General features: G+C 42.4%; 1 protein-coding gene and 1 long non-coding RNA gene across 6 annotated transcripts in view; one reads left to right on the forward strand and one right to left on the reverse strand.

The window, feature by feature from the left end:
- Positions 1–8,521, reverse strand: part of LOC102140436 (uncharacterized) — a 63,379-nt gene extending 54,858 nt beyond the window's left edge. For 2 of the 3 annotated variants that reach the window (XR_012416442.1, XR_010577310.1), the window contains exons 1-3: positions 8,462–8,521; positions 5,380–5,494; positions 359–482 (exon numbers count right to left, since the gene is read on the reverse strand). This is a non-coding gene — a long non-coding RNA (uncharacterized lncRNA). Of the gene's footprint in view, positions 1–358; positions 483–5,379; positions 5,495–8,365 lie in introns of all 3 variants that reach the window. The other variant, XR_012416443.1, reaches the window with a different exon arrangement.
- A 111-nt stretch (positions 8,522–8,632) lies between these two features.
- Positions 8,633–18,413, forward strand: part of RAB2A (RAB2A, member RAS oncogene family) — a 103,551-nt gene continuing 93,770 nt past the window's right edge. For all 3 annotated transcript variants that reach the window (XR_012416441.1, XM_045398305.2, XM_065519255.1), the window contains exon 1: positions 8,633–8,900. Coding sequence is in view for 2 of the 3 variants with exons in the window: in XM_045398305.2 (XP_045254240.1) it covers positions 8,855–8,900 (46 nt within the window). In the remaining variant the exon portion in view is untranslated. The remainder of the gene's footprint in view (positions 8,901–18,413) is intronic.

Raw genomic sequence — 18,413 nt, forward strand, 5'->3', positions numbered from 1 at the left:
ATCTGTTTATAATAAAATTATATTTAGATAGATTACATGAAAGTGATTTGACTCAAAATGTATCTGACTTCAGATGATATTTATTAGATTATGTTTTTATTTCTTTTATCTATTCAGGTTTGTGGCAGCCAGCTACCAACGTGGCTCCCAGTGACCTTTGCCTCTGGCATAAATGCCCATGTGTAGTCCCTTCCTACATTTTATCACAGCAGGTCTGTGGGACTAACAGAATACACCAGAAGTGATGATATGCAACTTCTAAGGCTAGGTCATACAAAGACATTGAGGTTTTTGCCTTGTTATATGTCAGATCACCCTCTCTGGAAGAAATCAACTGCCTTGTCATGAGGATACTCACATAGTCTTACAAAGAAGTCCGTGTGGCAAAGAACTGAGGTCTCCTGCCAACAGCTGGGTGAGTGAGTCATCTGGGATGAAAATCCTCCAGCCTCAGTCAAGCCTTCAAATGACTGCAGCCCTGGCTGAAAAATTAAGTGCAACATATGAGAGACCTTAAGGCAGAATCAGCCAGGTAAGTTGCTGCTAGATTTCTGATGCACAAAAATTGTGTGAGAGATCAAATGTTTATTGTTGTTTCAAGGTTGTGCAGTATTTTCTCGTAATCTGAACATTTGTAGAGGTTTCTGAGAATTGATCTCCAGATTCCATAAATTGGGAAATTTAAAAGAGCAGTGGAAGTACAGCAATTATTCTTGCCACAAACCTGAATTAACCTTACAGATTTTTTAATATGAGTCCTGAGATATCATTTTACTTTTTGGAGAACAGACTTATCCTTTTAATAGCTTAACTTTTCTTTTTTAAAATAAAAATGTTTGGAAAACTAGATTCCTATTTTCTCCATATTAGAAATGAAATTTGATCCCGTGGTGGCAATTTTTCTCTCTCTCATTACATATGTTGGAAATTCTGATAACGAGAATGTTAGAAGCAGAGATAAAGATTATATAAAAGAGGGAGGAGACAGAAAAGGGGGTGAAATGTAATCTCACAATTCCCTGCACCACTTATTTATTTCCTAAGATCTTGTCTCACACAAAAGACATCAGAGACAGAAAGTTTTCTCTGTCCACATCTCCCATAGGGACATAGATAGCTTACCATTTCTTGGAAAATAAAGAAAAAATGAATTTTTCTTTATCAAAATTTAAACACCAATTAGGGATAGAGGTTAAAATTAATTGAGACATCTCTAAGAGTAACAAGTACCACTACTCTGGGCACATTGCCCATGGGGTAGCCCTGCTCCACAAGAAGCAGTAAAGCCAAAACAAACAAACAAAAAACAAAGAGTAAGTGTATTTTCAATATCTCATTCCCATTCCAATCCCAAATTTTCCAAAGCAAAGAACATCTACTATTTAACATAAAACATATGACATATTAAAGACAAATGAAGAGTAGGGTTTGAAACCATTGCAAGATCTGGTCTCCACTAACAAAAAAAAAAAAAATTCAACAATGCAGATGATAAAATACTACTGATGTTAACTGCTTCTGTAGGAATTGTTCTCTTAATATACTTGGATTCACTTGTAGAAAATAATCCACCTGCAACTTGGTATATATATTCTCTCCTAGCAATAATGTACTTTTCAGAGTGTCTTCACATCTATTACTAGAAATGCTATTATGTAAGTAACCAGAATTATTCTCTCTTTTGAACAGATGATGAAAGTCTGAAGAGGACTTTCTCAAGGACAGCTAGTTAGTGGCAAGGAAGAGACTGTAATTCAGACTTTCTGGAATCCAAAACGGAGCCTTTCTCCTGACTATTTTCTCTGTTGAATGCACTAAGCAAATCTCTAGGATTTAGAAAAAATAATTAATTTAAGAGTATTATTCTAGTTTTTAATTCACTTTTAAGTTCTATATTAATTATTAATTCAATATATATTATATAGTGTTTTTTTTTAAGATGGGGTCTCACTCTATTGCCCAGGCTGGAGTGCAGTGGGAGTGCAGTGGTACAATCATCGCTTACTGCAGCCTCAAACTCCTAGGCTCAAGGGATCCTCCCACCCTAGCCTCCCTAGTAGCTGGGAATGCAGGTATGAGCCACTGTGCCCAGCTTATATAGTAATTTTTAAAAATAGTTAAAAACAATTTTTAAGGCACAGTGGCTTACACTTGTAATCTCAGCACTTTGGGAGGCCAAGGTGGGAGGACCACTTGAGTTCAGGAGTTTGAGACTAGCCTCAGCAATACAGCAAAACCCCATCTGCACAAATAATTTTTTTTTTTTTTTTTTTGAGACAGAGTCTTGCCCTGTCGCCGAGGCTGGAGTGTAGCAGCACCATCTCGACTCACTGCAACCTCCACCTCCCGCTTCAAGCGATTCTCCTGCCTCAGCTTTCCAAGTAGCTGGGACTACAGGCACATGCCACCACACCCAGCTAATTTTTGTATTTTTAGTAGAGATGGGATTTCACCATGTTAGCTAGGCTGGTCTTGAACTCTTGATCTCAAGTGATCCACCCACCTCGGCCTCCCAAATTGCTGCTATACCAGGTGTGAGCCACCGTGCCCGGCTATACAAATAATTTTTTTAACGTTAGCCAGGTGTGGTGGTGTGTGCCTATTGTCCCAGGTACTTACAAGGCTGAGGTGGGAGGATCACTTGAGCCCAGGAGGATGAGGTTGCAGTGAGCATGATTGCACCACTGCATTTCAGCCTGAGCGACAGAAACCTCATCTCAAAAAATATACGTATTTTTTATACAGACAGGGTCTCACTATTTTGCCCAGGCTGGTATTGAATTCCTGGGCTTACGTGATTCTCTCACCTCAGCCTCCCAAAGCACTGGGGTTACAGGTGTGAGCCAGCATGCCTGGCCATATAGTTATATTTTCAATGCACTATTTTATAAAATTAGCTTATTATTATCCCAATATTCATTGTTTCTGTTCCATACACTTATGTCAGTCCTTTCCATTACTAATGATCAGTCCATTGGTACAAAGAATAGCCTACATATAAAAGAAACTTTTTTCTCCTACCTACACATACTTTGACTGAGGATGTGAATTTGCTGTCACCAATTTTTGACTCGTCAGGTAGCTTTCTGAAGGAAGAGCAGAACGGAATGGAAAAGAGAAAACAGTCACTTCTGGCTTCAACATGGAACCAGATGATTGAACCAGAAACAATGAATATTGGGATAATAATAAGCTAACCAGAAATAGGTCATGAATGGAAAAGCAAAACAAGAAATATTACTAAGAATGTTATCCAATTAGACTAGAAATGGCATATCAAGTAGATGAGAAAAACAAAGCACAATAAGGAGGGTTGTTGAAGCACCTGGAATGACTAGGCTAAGGCAATAGCTATAAAAGATAATGCCCTTGAAGACCCAGCTTGAGACTCTCCCTCTACAAAATCTACCCTCATTTCCCCCCCCAAAAATTGTACTCTCTAAAATAATAGAGCACCTTTCTGTAGCCTTCATCAGGCCAAAGCTATTTATGACTTAGCACAAGAAGACTCTAATCTCCTTTAAGGCAGGGTCCTTGTTGGGCTCATTTAACTCCTATGGTTTTTGTCTGTCTGTTTTCGGAGACTGAGTCTTGTTCTGTCATCCAGGCTGGAGTGCAGTAGTGCAATCTCGGCTCACTGCAACTGCCCCCTCCTGAGTTCAGATGATTCTTCTGCCTCAGCCTCCCGAGTAGCTGGGACTACAGGTGCGTGCCACCACACCGAGCTAATTCTTGCATTTTTAGTAGAGATGGCATTTCGCCATGTTGGCCAGGCTGGTCTCGAACTCCTGACTTCAGGTGATGCACCCGTCTCAGCCTCCCAAAGCGCTGGGATTACAGGTGTGAGCTGCTGCGCCCAGCCTCCTGTGGTTTTTTGTTATTGCCAGTTGGGTGAGCTGGGGTAGAGGGAGAGATGTATTTCCTTCACAGCTACAGTTCTTATTAACAGGTTGAAGGTGGAAGACGACAAGGAGGAGAGGAAAGGAAGGGGGAAACAACCTCAATGTTTCAGAAGTGTCCTCTGTGTGCTTGACATAGTACTCGACATTTTATATATGTCATCTCAGAGGGGAAACTAAGACTTAGAGCATTTAGTAATCTATCCAAGATCACTCAACTGATGTTGAGTGGTAAAGTCAGGATTTGAATCTAATTATTTCTTCTTCCAAAACTGGTACTGAGTTTGGGTGTGTTGGTTCACACCTGTAATCCCAGCACTTTGGGAGGCCAAGGCAGGTGGATCACTTGAGGCCAGGAGTTCAAGACCAGTCCGGTCAACATGGCAAAACCCTAACTCTACTAAAAATACAAAAATTAGTCGGGTATGGTGGTGTGTGCCTACAGTCCCAGCTACTTGGGAGGCTGAGGCACGAGAATTGCTTGAACTCGGGAGGTGGAGGTTGCAGTGAGCTGAAACTGCACCACCGGACTCTAGCCTGGGTGACAGAGCGAGACTTTTTTCTCAAAAAAACAAAACAACAACAACAAAAAACTGGTAACGAGTTTAAGTATTTGCTGGAAAATTGGTTCTGTTACGGTATTTGGAAAGGGCTGAAGGAAGGCATTTCACAATTGTTCTTATTTCCGGGTCATGGAAGAATCTCTCCCATAAAAGTGTACATGTGCAAATATATACATCACTATCAGTTTTGCATACCATTTCAGAAGGATTAGCTAAGGAACCATGGAAACGAAGGCAAAAGCCTCAAGATTACCGTATTCCCAACCACCTTCTCCCATTCGACTCCACCCTATCCCTCTTCCCAAAGCCTGAGAGTAATTAAAACCAGAGAAAATACAAACATGAAAGTTTGGTTGGGAGAAGCAAATGCAAACTTCTAACATAGCATTGTACTCGAAAATGTCATGGAGAATTTGATTAGGAGACACTGAAGAATGTAGTGTTACAATTTTGAAATTCCACAGTTATGACATTCAGACCACATATGATGTAAGGCAGAGTTATCACAATACATCCTAAGAGAGAGATTGAAAATAGCCAAAAATCAAACTGAATGGAAAATCCCAGGAAGTATACTATATTTAATGGAAGAGAGGTTTATTTCTCTTATTTTGTCTAGGGAACTTTTCTTGAAAAATGTTTGGATTTTATGGGCTAAAGACCATGTTTTAAATGAGGTTTATGTGATTTTTATTTATACCCTGTATTTTTTCCAAGAGGATTTAAAACAGATTATAGGTTTATAGAAAATATAATAAAATATTATGAGTCATACATAGGGAAAAAAGGTAGAGACATAAAATAGAGCCAGGAACGACGCTAATTTTAAACCATGAATTTATATAGTGATTAGGCCTTTACTTCCTCCGGGTAATTTCTTTTTTCCTTTTAAATTTTCTGTAGAGACAGGATCTCACCATGTAACCCATGCAGATCTTGAACTTCTAGGCTCAACGGATCCTCCAGCCTTTGCCTCCCGAAGTGTTGGAATTACCTGCATGAGCCACCGCACTCAGTCCCTCAAGGTAATTTCTAAAAATTATGCAGCACAAAGAGTTTTATGTATTAGGTATACATTTTTCATAATTTACATGGTATTTTCACATACATTATCTTAGTTGATACTAAATGGACTTTGTGAAGCAGTTATTATCCACATTTTCCAAATAAGGAAACTGAAGCCCAGAAAAGAACTTGAAAATCCTGTCCTTCAGGTGGGAGACTTGCTTGAGGCCAGTAGTTCAAGACCAGCCTGGGTAACACAGGGAGTCTCCATCTCTCCAAAAAATAATAATTATAAATGATCAGGGCGTGGTGGCATGTGCCTGTGGTCCCACCTACTCAAGAGGCTGAGGCAGGACAATCACCTGAGCCCAGGAGGTCAAGATGGCAGTAAGCCATGATTGGGTCACTGTACTCCAGCCTAGATGACAGAGCGAGACCTCCTCTCAATCAATCAATCAGAACAATATGCATTTGACATCTATGGCCCTTGCATTTTCACAAGAGGATTACTACCCTTTTTACAGATGGCTTTAGATTTGGAGGCTGGTTAAGCAGAAAATTAAGACTTCATGCTTGGAATAGCCCTTTTAAGAAACACTTAACTCCTTTACTTTATAGACAAGTGCACTGAACCACTCATAAGTTTTTTAAAATTATTTTTTAAATAATTATTTTATTCATTAAGACACAGGGTCTCAACCTATAGCCCAAGCTGGAGTGCAGCGGCACCATCCTAGCTCACTGCAGCCTCAACTCCCAAGCTATCCTCCCTCTGCAGCCTCCCAAGTAGCTGGGACTGCAGGCACAAACTGTCGCAACCTGTGCTCTGAAGCTTTAAGAGGCTAAACGATTCCTCACATTAATCCAATCAGTTACAGGTACAGCCAAGACCAGAAGCCGGGTTTCCTAAGTTATTTTCCTTATAACATATTACCTCTATAGCCTTATATCCATTTCTATGATTTCTGCTACATACCCAGTTCTGACCCTGTTTCCTGTCACAATTTCCCTTGTGTCTACTGGGTAAAGTTCTAAATGCATGGTGACATAACATACAAGGCCCTGCATAACCTGGCACAAGAGACCTCTCCAGGTACTCTCCTCCTCTAACAATGCAAGAATACTCCTGACTCCTAGGATGCCAGGCATTTGTGTGACATCCTGACAGCGTTGTCCAGTTGAGGCTGTTGGTGAAGGAAGGCCATGTCCCTCTATCTTGTGAGAGTGAAGACTTGAGTTTCTCCTCTATCACCCAGGAAGACGTGGGTGAAGGCACTCAAGTGGGAGGGACAAAATGACATCTGAAACCTGGAGGCCTTGGGCAGGGACCTCCCCTTCCTCAAACTAAAGGTGAATGAACCAAATTTTGCGATTCCAGGTAGCTTTTCATGTCAAATTCTTCCATGCCATCCCTCCTCACCCTTTAGTAAAATGCCTTCCAAATATTCCAGAAAAACCTTGTGAGTTCATATTTGGCAAGGCCAACCAAAGCACACAGCAACTCTCCACATCTACCCAGCATGATGGTGTCAGTACTAATTATATAATGAGAGGCCCCAAAGAGAAGAGTATTAGGCAAAAGGAACCAGGGCCACTAAATCCCAATCACTTTTCCCCAGCAATGATTCTCCTTCCATATGAGGTTATGGGTTATGAGGATATGAGTTAGTCAATTAGATTCCTTCCGCAACTTCAAATTCTCTCAACAGATCCCGGAATTTTGCACATTCTGTTCCTTGTCCATAAACTTTGGTTCCCTTCCCCAAACTGCTGTTCTTTTGAGAAACTCAATACATCATTCATATTCCTGGCTCAGAAATCATAATCTCTAAGTAATCTTTCCTGACACTCTATTCTCCACCTCCTCTTCCATAACCTGTGCTCTTTTTGAACAGAGTGGTGACATTTTGGGCTGGATGATTTAAAAAGGAAAGTAGAAAAACAGAACATAGAAATGCAGGGCCTCTAGTTGCTATGCCTGGCAGTACACGAAACATAGTATTCAATAACTATTACTCGAATGCATAGTCATTTTGTTTTTTCCTTTAACAGTATTTCTTAATAGGTAACTCATGAACACTGCAAAAAGCATCAAACTGCACAAAAAAATTCAGGGAAAAGTACATTTTTCCCCCCAATTCCATTCCCTCCTTTCTCTTAATACCAGTTACCTTTCCTTTCAGATTGATTATGCATATATAGGAATGTAAATGTTTTCCCACTATTTGTTACACATAAAAATTGTATACAATTCATATATTACATATGGTGCATGTTATATACACACACATATACAGACTGTCTCGGTTTTCCTTAACCTAAATCAGGCTTTTTTTTTTTGAGCAGCCCTCAAAACCAGGACAGATCCAGAGGCTTTATTCATTTTTATTTACTATTATTATTTTGAGACAGAGTCCCGCTCTGTAGCCCAGGCTGGAGTGCAGTGGTGCAATCTCGGCTCACTACAACCTCCACCTCCCGGGTTCAAGTGATTCTCCTGCCTCAGGCTCCCGAGTAGCTGGGATTACAGGCGAGCGCCACCACGCCCGGCTAATTTTTGTATTTTTAGAAGAGACGCGGTTTCGCCATGTTGGCCAAGTTGGTCTCGAACTCCTGACCTCAGGAGAGAGCAACGTAGTACTCCACTGTATGCGCATACCATGATTTACTTCGCAGTCCCAGATTTACGGTTTCCCATTTATAAATACTGCCATTTTTCACCTTCAAGCCCCGATGCCAAACACAGAAATAACACCTCACCCCCACCCCCTCGCCGTGTGCCTCCCACATTTTCACACACATTTTCAGCAGCCCAGGGCGGGGCCCTGCACCGAACACCGCCTCTGCCGTCCCCCCACGTGCCCCGCGCCCCCACCGCAGGGCGGAAGGCGACAGAACCTAGCCTCTGCATCCCCACCAGTCCCGTTCCCGGCGTCTCCTGGCCGCCGGGCTCGCCCGCTCAAACGTCGCGGAAAGACCAGAGCCCGGACTCGCCTTGCCTAGGGACAGAGCGGACCGAGTAACTCCTGCTCGGTGCGGGGCGGTGCTGCGGCCGCCGGGGCGCGGCCAGCGTGCGGGGCTCCTCCCCCTTCCTCCGGCGGCGCCGGCGGCCGCAGCACTTCCGGGTCGACGCGGAGGCGGGGCGGAGGTGCCGCGGTGGCTGTTATTGTTCGGCTGGGCTCGGTCGGGCGCTGTCTCCTTCGGCTCTGCGGGTGTCAGTTCGTCCGGCTACCTCACAGCCCCTCACTCCCGGCGGCTGACAGCAGCGGCGGCGGCGGCGGGCGGAGCCTGGCGTTTCGAGGCTGAGCGGCGCCGGGGTTAGGGGCGCGGAGGAGGAGCAGTAGCGGGAGGAGGAGCCGTGTGCCCTGGCACTGAGCGGCCGCGGCCATGGCGTACGCCTATCTCTTCAAGTACATCATAATCGGCGACACAGGTGAGGGCCCCGGGCGCGGTCGGGCGAGTGTCGGCGGCCTCCGGACCCGGACTGAGAGGCAAACGGCGTCTGGCGGTGGCGGGGACGCGGACTCCACCCGGCGCCTCCCTCCCGGCCGCGCCGCTCCATTTCCGCAGTGCTGGAGCTGGTGACGTGGGCACTGCGAGCGGCCGCGGCCTGGCCAGGCCCGGTCTGCGGCCCCCGACCGGGCCAGTCTTGCAGCCGAGGGCCGCGGCAGCCGTTTGCGACACTCGATTCAGGAAGTGTGTGACAGGAGGGGAGGCCTAGCGCAGGGCCGCCGGGGCCCGACTCACATGACTGCACCCCACCCCCAGGGCCCCTCGCGTTAGGTCTCTTCGCGGCCCCAGAAGAAAGAAAAAGGGAATCCTAGGCGAGCAGAAGGTGTTGGGACCCGGGTCTTAGTTCCTGACCAGTAACAACCTTCCTCCACCTGCACGCATCTGTCAAGGCCTGGGCAAGGCGCTTTTTGGTGTGGGACAGACAGCTGAGAAGGAGAAAAGGAAAGCTTTAAAATATATATAATATATACATATATGTGCTTTTTTAACACTTTTAACTCTCAAGGCGGAGTAAGTCACGTCTTATTACTTGACGGCTGAAGAATCCCTTTCGGGGTTAGGAAAGCATGAACGAGTTCTGTGCACTTTTGCCACGTGTGAACTGGGGTTATTTAATAGTAATATAAAGTCGTTCAGTGCTCTGGGTGTGTACTTACGTATGTCTGTTGGGGACGCTGCTGTTTTAGATATGTCAGGTTCGGTGTCAACTGCTAATTTTCAGGTGAGCTCATGCCCATTTGAAGCAGAAAGAAATTCAGTTATTCTCACTTAAAATGACATCCTAGTGTATTCCACAGAAACGTAAACAAACTCTTCGTAAATATTTTTAATACCTGTGATTTGGCATTACTTTGAATCTAATAATAAACATAAAGATTGTTTAGATGTTGCAACTATTAATATACCAGAGTCTGATTTCAGTGGTTACTCTTGCACAACTTTGGAGCCTTTGCACAACTTTGGTAATGTAAGCAGCAGTTTGTAGTTGAACTAATGATGTGGCAGGCTCTATAAGTAACTAAATGAGCATGTTGGCCGGACGCGGTGGCTCACGCCTGTAATCCTAGCACTTTTGGAGGCCGAGGTGGGGGATCACCTGAGGTGAGGTCAGGAGTTCGAGACCTGCTTGGCCAACATGGTGAAACCTCGTCTCTACTAAAAGTACAAAAGTTAGCCGGGCGTGGTGGCGGGCCCCTGTAATACCAGCCACTTGGGAGGCTGAGGCAGGAGGATCACTTGAGCCCGGGAGGTGGAGGTTGCAGTGAGCCGAGATCGCGCCACTGCACTCCAGGCTGGGCGACACAGAGACTCCGTCTCAAAAAAAAAAAAAAGGCATGTTGATTGCTGCCTGAAAGAAAAACTTTATGCTAGATAAATGAGTTTTCAGCAAGGTTTTCTGGTGTGTGTGTGTGTGTGTGTGTGTGTGTGTGTGTGTGTGTGTTGAAATTGGATTTATAAACTTTAAAAGAAAAATGCTGTGGTGTATTTGGATGAAGGAAGGAGAATTCTAAAGCCTTCTGGCAAAATTTGATTTAGTCTGTAAAAACAAGATTGGAGAGGAATGCCACATTAACTGTAATATTACTGGGTTTGAGAAATAGAAGCTTGTGACTATGGCCTTTTGGCTATCTCATTAGTGGTGAAGATTCAAATCAGACTTTGCTGATTGCCATTTTTCAGTTTTTTATTTGAGGCTCTACTGTGGGTAAATAAAGTATTGTGCAGGGAGTAGTGGGGCTACAAATCCTAACAAGTTAATGCTCTGTTCTCTTGGAATTTGCTCTTATCCAAAAGCAGTCCCCACGCAGTTCGAAGGGAAGACACTTCTTTCTTGTCATTGCTGCTGATACGACCTAGTTCAGGAATGGAATTCTTGACACTGTGTTGTCTGCAGCAGTACTTCTCCCCACTCCAGTTCAGCCAGTGTAGTTTACTGTCAGTTTAGTCTTCCTGAAGCATGAATGTCAAAAGGCTACTCCCGTTTGCTCACAATTTTTTGTTTGACCTTCAGTGAACTCTGTATTTTAGCCCCTATCTACATTTCTAGCCTTCTTTCCCACTATTCCCCACCTTGCTTCTGCCATTTGAGACCCCGTGGCTGATTTCGGTGTTTTTTTTCCTGGGCCCTGCTACTCTCTATTCTTAGAGTGCTTTCTGGCACAATCTCTCCCTGTGGAAAATCCATCAGTCCTTCAAAGTCTTATCTGAGTTTTCCAAAATGCCTTCACAGTCAACATATATTAAGCTCTTATTGTGTGAAGATTTTCACAGTATCCTGGCTGAAAAGTGACTACTCCTTTTTTGAATTTATGTTTCTCACTCTGTCATTCTTCTGATATTGATCCCAGACTTTTTTGTTTTATAGATATTTGTATAGGCATCTCTATTATGTAGGCATCATTATATACTTCTTGAAGGCAGAAAAGGTGTTATGTATGGCTCTGTGTTTCTTTCAGGAAGAGCCTAGTGAAAGGTAGGCCCTGTATATTTAATTAATAAGAGAGGAGCCAAACAGGCTGCTATATTCCTGTTTGTATAAATAGCTTAACAGAGATTTTTTGTTGTTGTTGTTGTTTTTACCCAGTTCTGCCACTTTCTTGCTTATTAATTTGGGCAAAATCCTTTATCATATTTTTTGAATTCAGAGGATACCCATAGTTGTAAGATACACTCAGTGTGGCCCTCCCCTAGAAAAGATGGCTTTAAAATCAGTAATGTGAGATCCACCTTGATTTTTTAAAAAGTCAGGGTCAAAAACATGCATCTTAGAATGAAGGAAATCACTTAATTTTTCTGTTTCCCTGTTTCCCTAACCTATAACCTTCTCTCAGTATGTGAGATAAAATGAGGATAAATGTGAAAGTACTTTGATTTCTCAAGGGAAAGGAACAATGCACATTTTTCCTTTACAGAGTTCCCTCCTTAGTAGAAGAGGTTTTAAAAACTTTTACATGATCATGATGATACTATTGAGTTGTTTTCTTACTGTAAGACTAAATGCAGTTAAAATGTAGCTTTAAATTGTTTCCTTGTTCCTGTCTTGTTTCTGAGTCATTTAGTAAAATGTGTCATTTAAATCTAGATGTAAAGTGGAAAGTGGTTTTTAATAAGCCGTTATTTATTTAATAAGCAGTTAATTTTCAAGCATAAAAGGAGAGAAAAAATACAAACCTATAGTAATTTTTGCACCTGAAACTCTAGCATCTGCCTAGCATTTTAACCTTATCAATAACCCTCCCTGCCGCTCAATGCTCAGCAAGGTAAACAAAGGCACAAATTTGGTTGCGTTCTTATTTCTGTTAATATCTGAAGCACCCTTTCTTGTTTTTCCCTATCAAAAAAAGTTATGTCAAAGATTTTTGTCACCTGGCCAACTCCTTTTTATCCATTCTTTTGAGATTTTAACAAATCCTACCACTCCCTGTTGCATTTTATGCTGGTCCCCTCCTCTGTTCCCTCATTCTGTTTCGCCTCTCTTCAGTCCCAGTCCCACTTACATTTTATTTTTTATTTATTTTTCTGTCTTATGTATATACCCACCGCTTACATTTTATTTTATTTTACTTTATATTATTTATTTATCTATTGAGACATGATCTCTGTCACCCAGACAGGAGTGCAGTGGCACTATTACGGCTCACTCACTACAGCTTCAGTCTCCTGGGCCCAAGCAATCCTCCCACCCTAAGTCTTCCAAGTAGCTGGGAACACAGGAACATGCCACCACGCCTGGCTAATTTTTAAATTCTTATAGAGATGGGCTCTCACTGTGTTGCTCAGACTGGTCTCAAACTCCTGGGCTCAAGCCATCCTCCCACTTCAGCCTCCCAAAGTGCCAGATTACAAGCACGAGCCACTGTTGTCAGCCCCACTTGCATTTTAAATAATCTTTTTAGTGGGAAGGTCTTTGGCTTTGTCTTAGATGCAAGGGTACACCACTGAGTGTCAGATTCATTTAATAGATAAGTGGATGGATCCTTGAGGGGAGGCGCTAGGTGATGTTTGAGCTGAAATTGGAATGATGAGTAGGCACTGCCAGAGTGGGCATGGGGGAATGTCTGGTATGTAGTTGAAAGTTTATTTCTGGCTCAGGAGAGAGTAATCTGGGATAGAGATTTGGGAGCTAATAACATAAAATGGAGTCCCTATTACCTGAGAGTTCATTTTCTGAGCTTTTGAAATTACAGGGTTATGTAGGGAAGAAGAATTATCATGACATGAAAATAATTATTAATAAGTTATCACTTTAAAAAATTAATTTCTCAAGCTTACTTCTGATTCCCATCCTCCTGATTGGCTTAGGGGCTTGCTGATCATAATGTAGTTTGAATTAGTTGCAAAGTGAAATTATGTATCATGCCAAAATTGCAAGCATTTGTTTCTTTCTTTTATCTTTTTTTTTTTTTTTGAGACAGAGTTTTGCTCTTGTACACAGGCTGGAGTGCAGTGGTGTGATCTCAGTTCACTGCAATGTCCACCTCCTAAGTTCAAGTGATTCTCTTACCCAGTAGCTGGGATTACAGGCATCCCCAGTAGCTGGGATTACAGGCATCTGCCCCCACTCTCAGCTAATTTTTGTATTTTTAGTAGAGATGGGATTTCGCCATGTTGGTCTGACTGGTCTCGAACTCCTTACCTCAAGTGATCCACTCACCTCAGCCTCCTTAAGTGCTGGGATTACAGGTGTGAGCCACCGTGGCAAGGCAGCGTTTGTTTCTTTGATGCAAGTGATTTGGAGCATTGGTTCACATGCAAAACCATTGACAAATGGGTATCTGACAAAGTTGTCCTCCTGGAATGAAGTAGGTGTGATTGTTCATTGAATGCATTGACAGATGAAAGCGTGGATGTAATGGTGGGAAATACTAGTGTTCATGGGGCACATGGGGAAAGTTATCAGCATAGTAGACTAACAAGGAATAATCAGAAAAGCAAGAAAGACCTGGGCAGTACAGTGTCATGGAATAGAGAGGGAGTGGTTACTAGTGTCATGTGCAGTAGAGGTTAGGGACTTTTGGTTGAAATGGTAGGAAGACATTAGTGCTTTGCCACAGTGTTTGATTCAGACATCAATGAGGGGGAGAACTAAGGTGTATTTTCATTTATATTGTTTAAAAATCTGTGGATTTTTATATGTGTAAATAGAAAAAGTCCCAAGACTACACACTTAACTGTTACTTCTGGGGAGGAGAGTAGAATTATATGCTTATATTGGTTACACTGGAAGAGTTGGTGTTGGTGAAATGGAGCTTTTTATATTGTAGGGTCCTCCTACTTTGTTTTTTTAAAAAAAATTTAAACAATATCACACGTAATATTGGTGCTTTTACCAAAAGAGTTATTGGAAAGTTACAAGTAGAACCATGCATGGGTTATTTTATGGAAGAGTAGATGTGAGTGCGTGTTTGTATTTTAAGATAGGAGAGACTTGAGGTTGAAAGGTTAAATACAAGAGAAGGGGAGGGAAGGAGCAAAGTTCTAGAGGATTTGGGGAAGGAATGGGATTAGATTTTCAGGAGCTCTGGAGAAAAACAGAAGGAAGACCTTTCTGTGGGAGACTCAAATTTGAGATTCTTTAGATTCTTGTGAATCACTGAGGTGTTTGTTTAAAAAAAAAAAAAATTCAGCAACCCAACCCCTAGGGATTTTGATTGACTAAATTTGAGGTGGAGCTGAATGTTGCAAAACCTGTGGCCAGAAATACTAGTCATTTTATTTTATTATATAAGCAGATTTGTTAGAGTTATCTTCAAAAAACAAACTGGGAAGTTCAGAGGTAGAAAAATTCTATAAAAGCTTTTTTATTATGAGATATAGCATGCATATAAAAGAATATATGTAATATATATGCAGTTTAATAGTTTTAAAGAATAATGATAAACACACATGCAAAAGGACTCCACATTCTTGCTTTTTTTTTCCCTTGAGATCGAGTCTCTCTCTGTTGCCCGGGCTGGAGTGCAGTGGCGCAGTCTCAGCTCCCTGCAACCTCCGCCTCCCGGGTTCACGCCATTCTCCTGCCTCAGCCTCCCAAGTAGCTGGGACTACAGGCGCATGCCACCACACCCGGCTAATTTTTTGTATTTTTAGTAAAGACGGGCTTTCACCATGTTAGCCAGGATGGTCTTGATCTCCCGACCTCGTGATCTGCCCGCCTCTGCCTCCCAAAGTGCTGGGATTACAGGTGTGAGCCACCATGCCCAGCCAAGGACTCCACATTCTTACATACATCTCTTTCTCAACCAGTTTTCCACTAGCCTGAATTTTGTATTAATCCTCCCCTGCTTTTCTTCGTAGTTGTATCACTTACAGATTCCTAAACTATATTATTTAGTTTTGCCCGTTTTTAGATGTGCTTAGCTGTTTCATTTATCAAATGAGAGCTGAAACATCTTTTAACATCATTTGCAATTTAGATGATATACTTTTGTTATCCTTAAATTTTTGTATGTTATTGGTGGTCCTTCAGGATTTTTAACTAGCTCTTTGCTGTCTGTTTTCTAACCCAGTTTATTTACTACTTCCTCCACCTAATATTTATACTGTGCCTGAGACTTTATAGTGAATCATAGAGGCCATTGTCCCTGTTGTTCTCATTCCTATTTACCTTTCTTAAACTCCTCTGGTGACTCTCCCTCCTTATCTTCTCAATTGGTATTCTGTCCTTTCTGTCCTATGCCATTCCTGTCCAGCATGAAATTTTCTCTTTTATCACCCCAACTGCTCCCCTCCTTCGTTTTAACTCTTCAGCTGTCCTCCTCTTGCAGTAGCCAGCCAGTTTGATGTTTTATTTGAGCAAGCCCTAATTTTGCCATCTCGGCTGTTTTTCCCTTTCCTTCTGGCCCAGCTGTGCTTACTTCATTTGTTATTCTCTGCTCGTCCTCAGTCTGTGAGACTGTGTCCTTTGGTACAAAAGATGCAGCTATATGCAGACCTCTCTTGTCTCCCTCCTAACTTCACATTTTCTCCAAGAAACTGTCCCATTTGATTTCGTTAGCCTTGATTATTTGCAAGTTTTAAAGTACTCTAGTTTTAGCTGTTACTTGTAAGTAAGAGATGCCTGGCAAAAAGGTTCTAGATTCTTTTCCTGTCATGCACAGATAGAAGCCCCCTTTTAATTTCTGCGGTGTTTCTCAACTCAGACTATTAATATTTGGTTCTCATCCATGGAAATGCTGTTTTAGTCACTCTCCGGGGAGTCCCAGTCATCAGTATTTTTAAAAAATATTGTTTGTAGTGATGGTAGTACTGTAAAATTCCACTGCTGGTTTAGCCATGGGCCTTTTTTGCTTATTTTTCTAAAATTGATTCTTCTTTTTCTGCTGTCAAATTTTCTGCTTTGGGGGATTTTATTTAATCCTTAAGGTGTAGCCAGACTGAATTTGCATGGAATTCTCCATCACATTAGCTTTTGGCACTGTGGTCTGTATAGCAGATTCTCATGAGTAATCCTCCACACTTTTTATAGTTCCTACACCATATCAAAAACTTATTATCTGTTAATTATTCAACAGACATATGAGATTACTGTTTTACAGATGAAGAAACTGAGTTGTGCCATTTGGGGCAAGTTATCTTAGTAGATGGTTGATATGGTTTGGCTCTGTGTCCCACTCAAATCTCATCGCAAGTTTTAATTTCTGTAGTCCCCACGTGTCGAGGGAGGGATCCAGTGGGAGGACTGGATCATAGGGGCGATTCCCCCATGCTGATCTGGTGGTAGTGAGTGCTCTTGAGATCTGGTTGTTTTATAAGTGTTTGACAGTTCCTCATTCATACTCTGTTTTTCTCCTGCTGCCACGTAGTATGTGCCTGCTTCCCCTTCTGCCATGATTATAAGGTTTCTGAGGCCTCCCCAGCCATGCAGAACTGTGAGTCAATTAAGCCTCTTTCCTTTATAAATTACCAGTCTCGGGTAGTGTCTTTATAGCAGTGTGAAAACGAACAAATACAGTGGTAGAACAAAGATCGAGGGGTGTCTGACTCCACGGGCCATTCTCTTGATTACAGGGTGGTCTGGCTCCATTCCCCTTTGTTTGCTCTTTCCTTCCCCATATCTTCTGAATTTTTACTTTTCATAGTCACAATGTAGCTTTAGGTTTCTCCCAGTTCTCACTTTAAAGTATTCTTATTTTCAGGTATAGCTGAGAGTCACTGTGTTTTTAGCCAAATCTAAGGGAGAAAATGAATATCGATAGCTGCATGCTGTAGCCAACTCCTTAAAGGAAGGATGGTGCCTGATACAGAGTTAGAGTTAGTGCTTCAGTAAGTGATGAATGTGTGCCAGGTAGGTTCTGCTGGGTAGGCTGCATGCATTGACCAATTTATTCCTCCTTGTTTCAAAACAGGATTTAAGGGCACTTATATAATTTTTTTTAGTTTTTTAATGTAAATGAGAGAGTAAGGATATATACGTGTATATATATGTGTGTGTGTGTGTGTGTGTGTGTGTGTGTGTGTATATATATTAGTTTTCTATTGCTATCATAACAAGCTACCAGAAACTTAGCAACTGAAACAACATGAATTTATCTTATATAGTTCAGAAGTCTAAGATGTCTCACTGGGCTGAAATCCAGGTTTCAATAGGACTGGGTTCCCTTCTAGAGAGTCTTGGCTCATTCAGGTTGTTGGCAGAATACACTTCCATGAAACTGTAGGGCTGAGACCCCATTTCCTTCCTGGCTATCATCTGAGAGCTTTTCCTAGCTTCTAGAGTACACCCACCTACCCACATCCCTTGGCCCATGGTCCCCTTCCTCCATCTTCACAACCAACAACAGTGGGTCACGTCCTTCTTGTGTCTCATCTTTCTTATTCTTGTTGGGCCATCCCATGTCTCTCTGTTGTAGGAAAGGTTCTTCACTTCTAAGGATGCGTGTGATTAGATTGGGCTTACCTGGATAATCCATGCTAATCTCCCCATCTCAAGGTCTAATCTTAATCAAATCTGCAAAGTTCCCTTGCCGTGTAGGGTAAAATATTCACAGGTTCTGGGGATTAGGATGTTAATATCTTTTGGAGGGCATTATTCTGCCTACCATAAAGGGCTGCATTAATCCATTCTCACACTGCTATAAAGAACTATCTGAGGCTCGGCATGATGGTTCATGCCTGTAATCCTAGCACTTTGGAGGCCAAGGCAGGTGGATTGCCTGCGCTCAGGAGTTCGAGACCAGCCTGGGCAACACGGTGAAACCCCGTCTCTACTAAGATACAAATTTAGCCGGGCGTGATGACATGCACCTGTAATCCCAGCTACTCAGGAGGCTGAGACAAGAGCATCGCTTGAACCCGGGTGGCAGAGGTTGCAGTGAGCTGAGATGGCACCATTGCACTCCAGCCTGGGCAACAGTGCAAGACTCCGTCTAAAAAAAAAAAAAAAAAAAAAACTACGTGAGACTGGGGAATTTATGAAGAAAAAGAGGTTTAA

Source organism: Macaca fascicularis, chromosome 8 (assembly GCF_037993035.2).
Source record: "Macaca fascicularis isolate 582-1 chromosome 8, T2T-MFA8v1.1".
Taxonomy (NCBI): domain Eukaryota; kingdom Metazoa; phylum Chordata; class Mammalia; order Primates; family Cercopithecidae; genus Macaca; species Macaca fascicularis.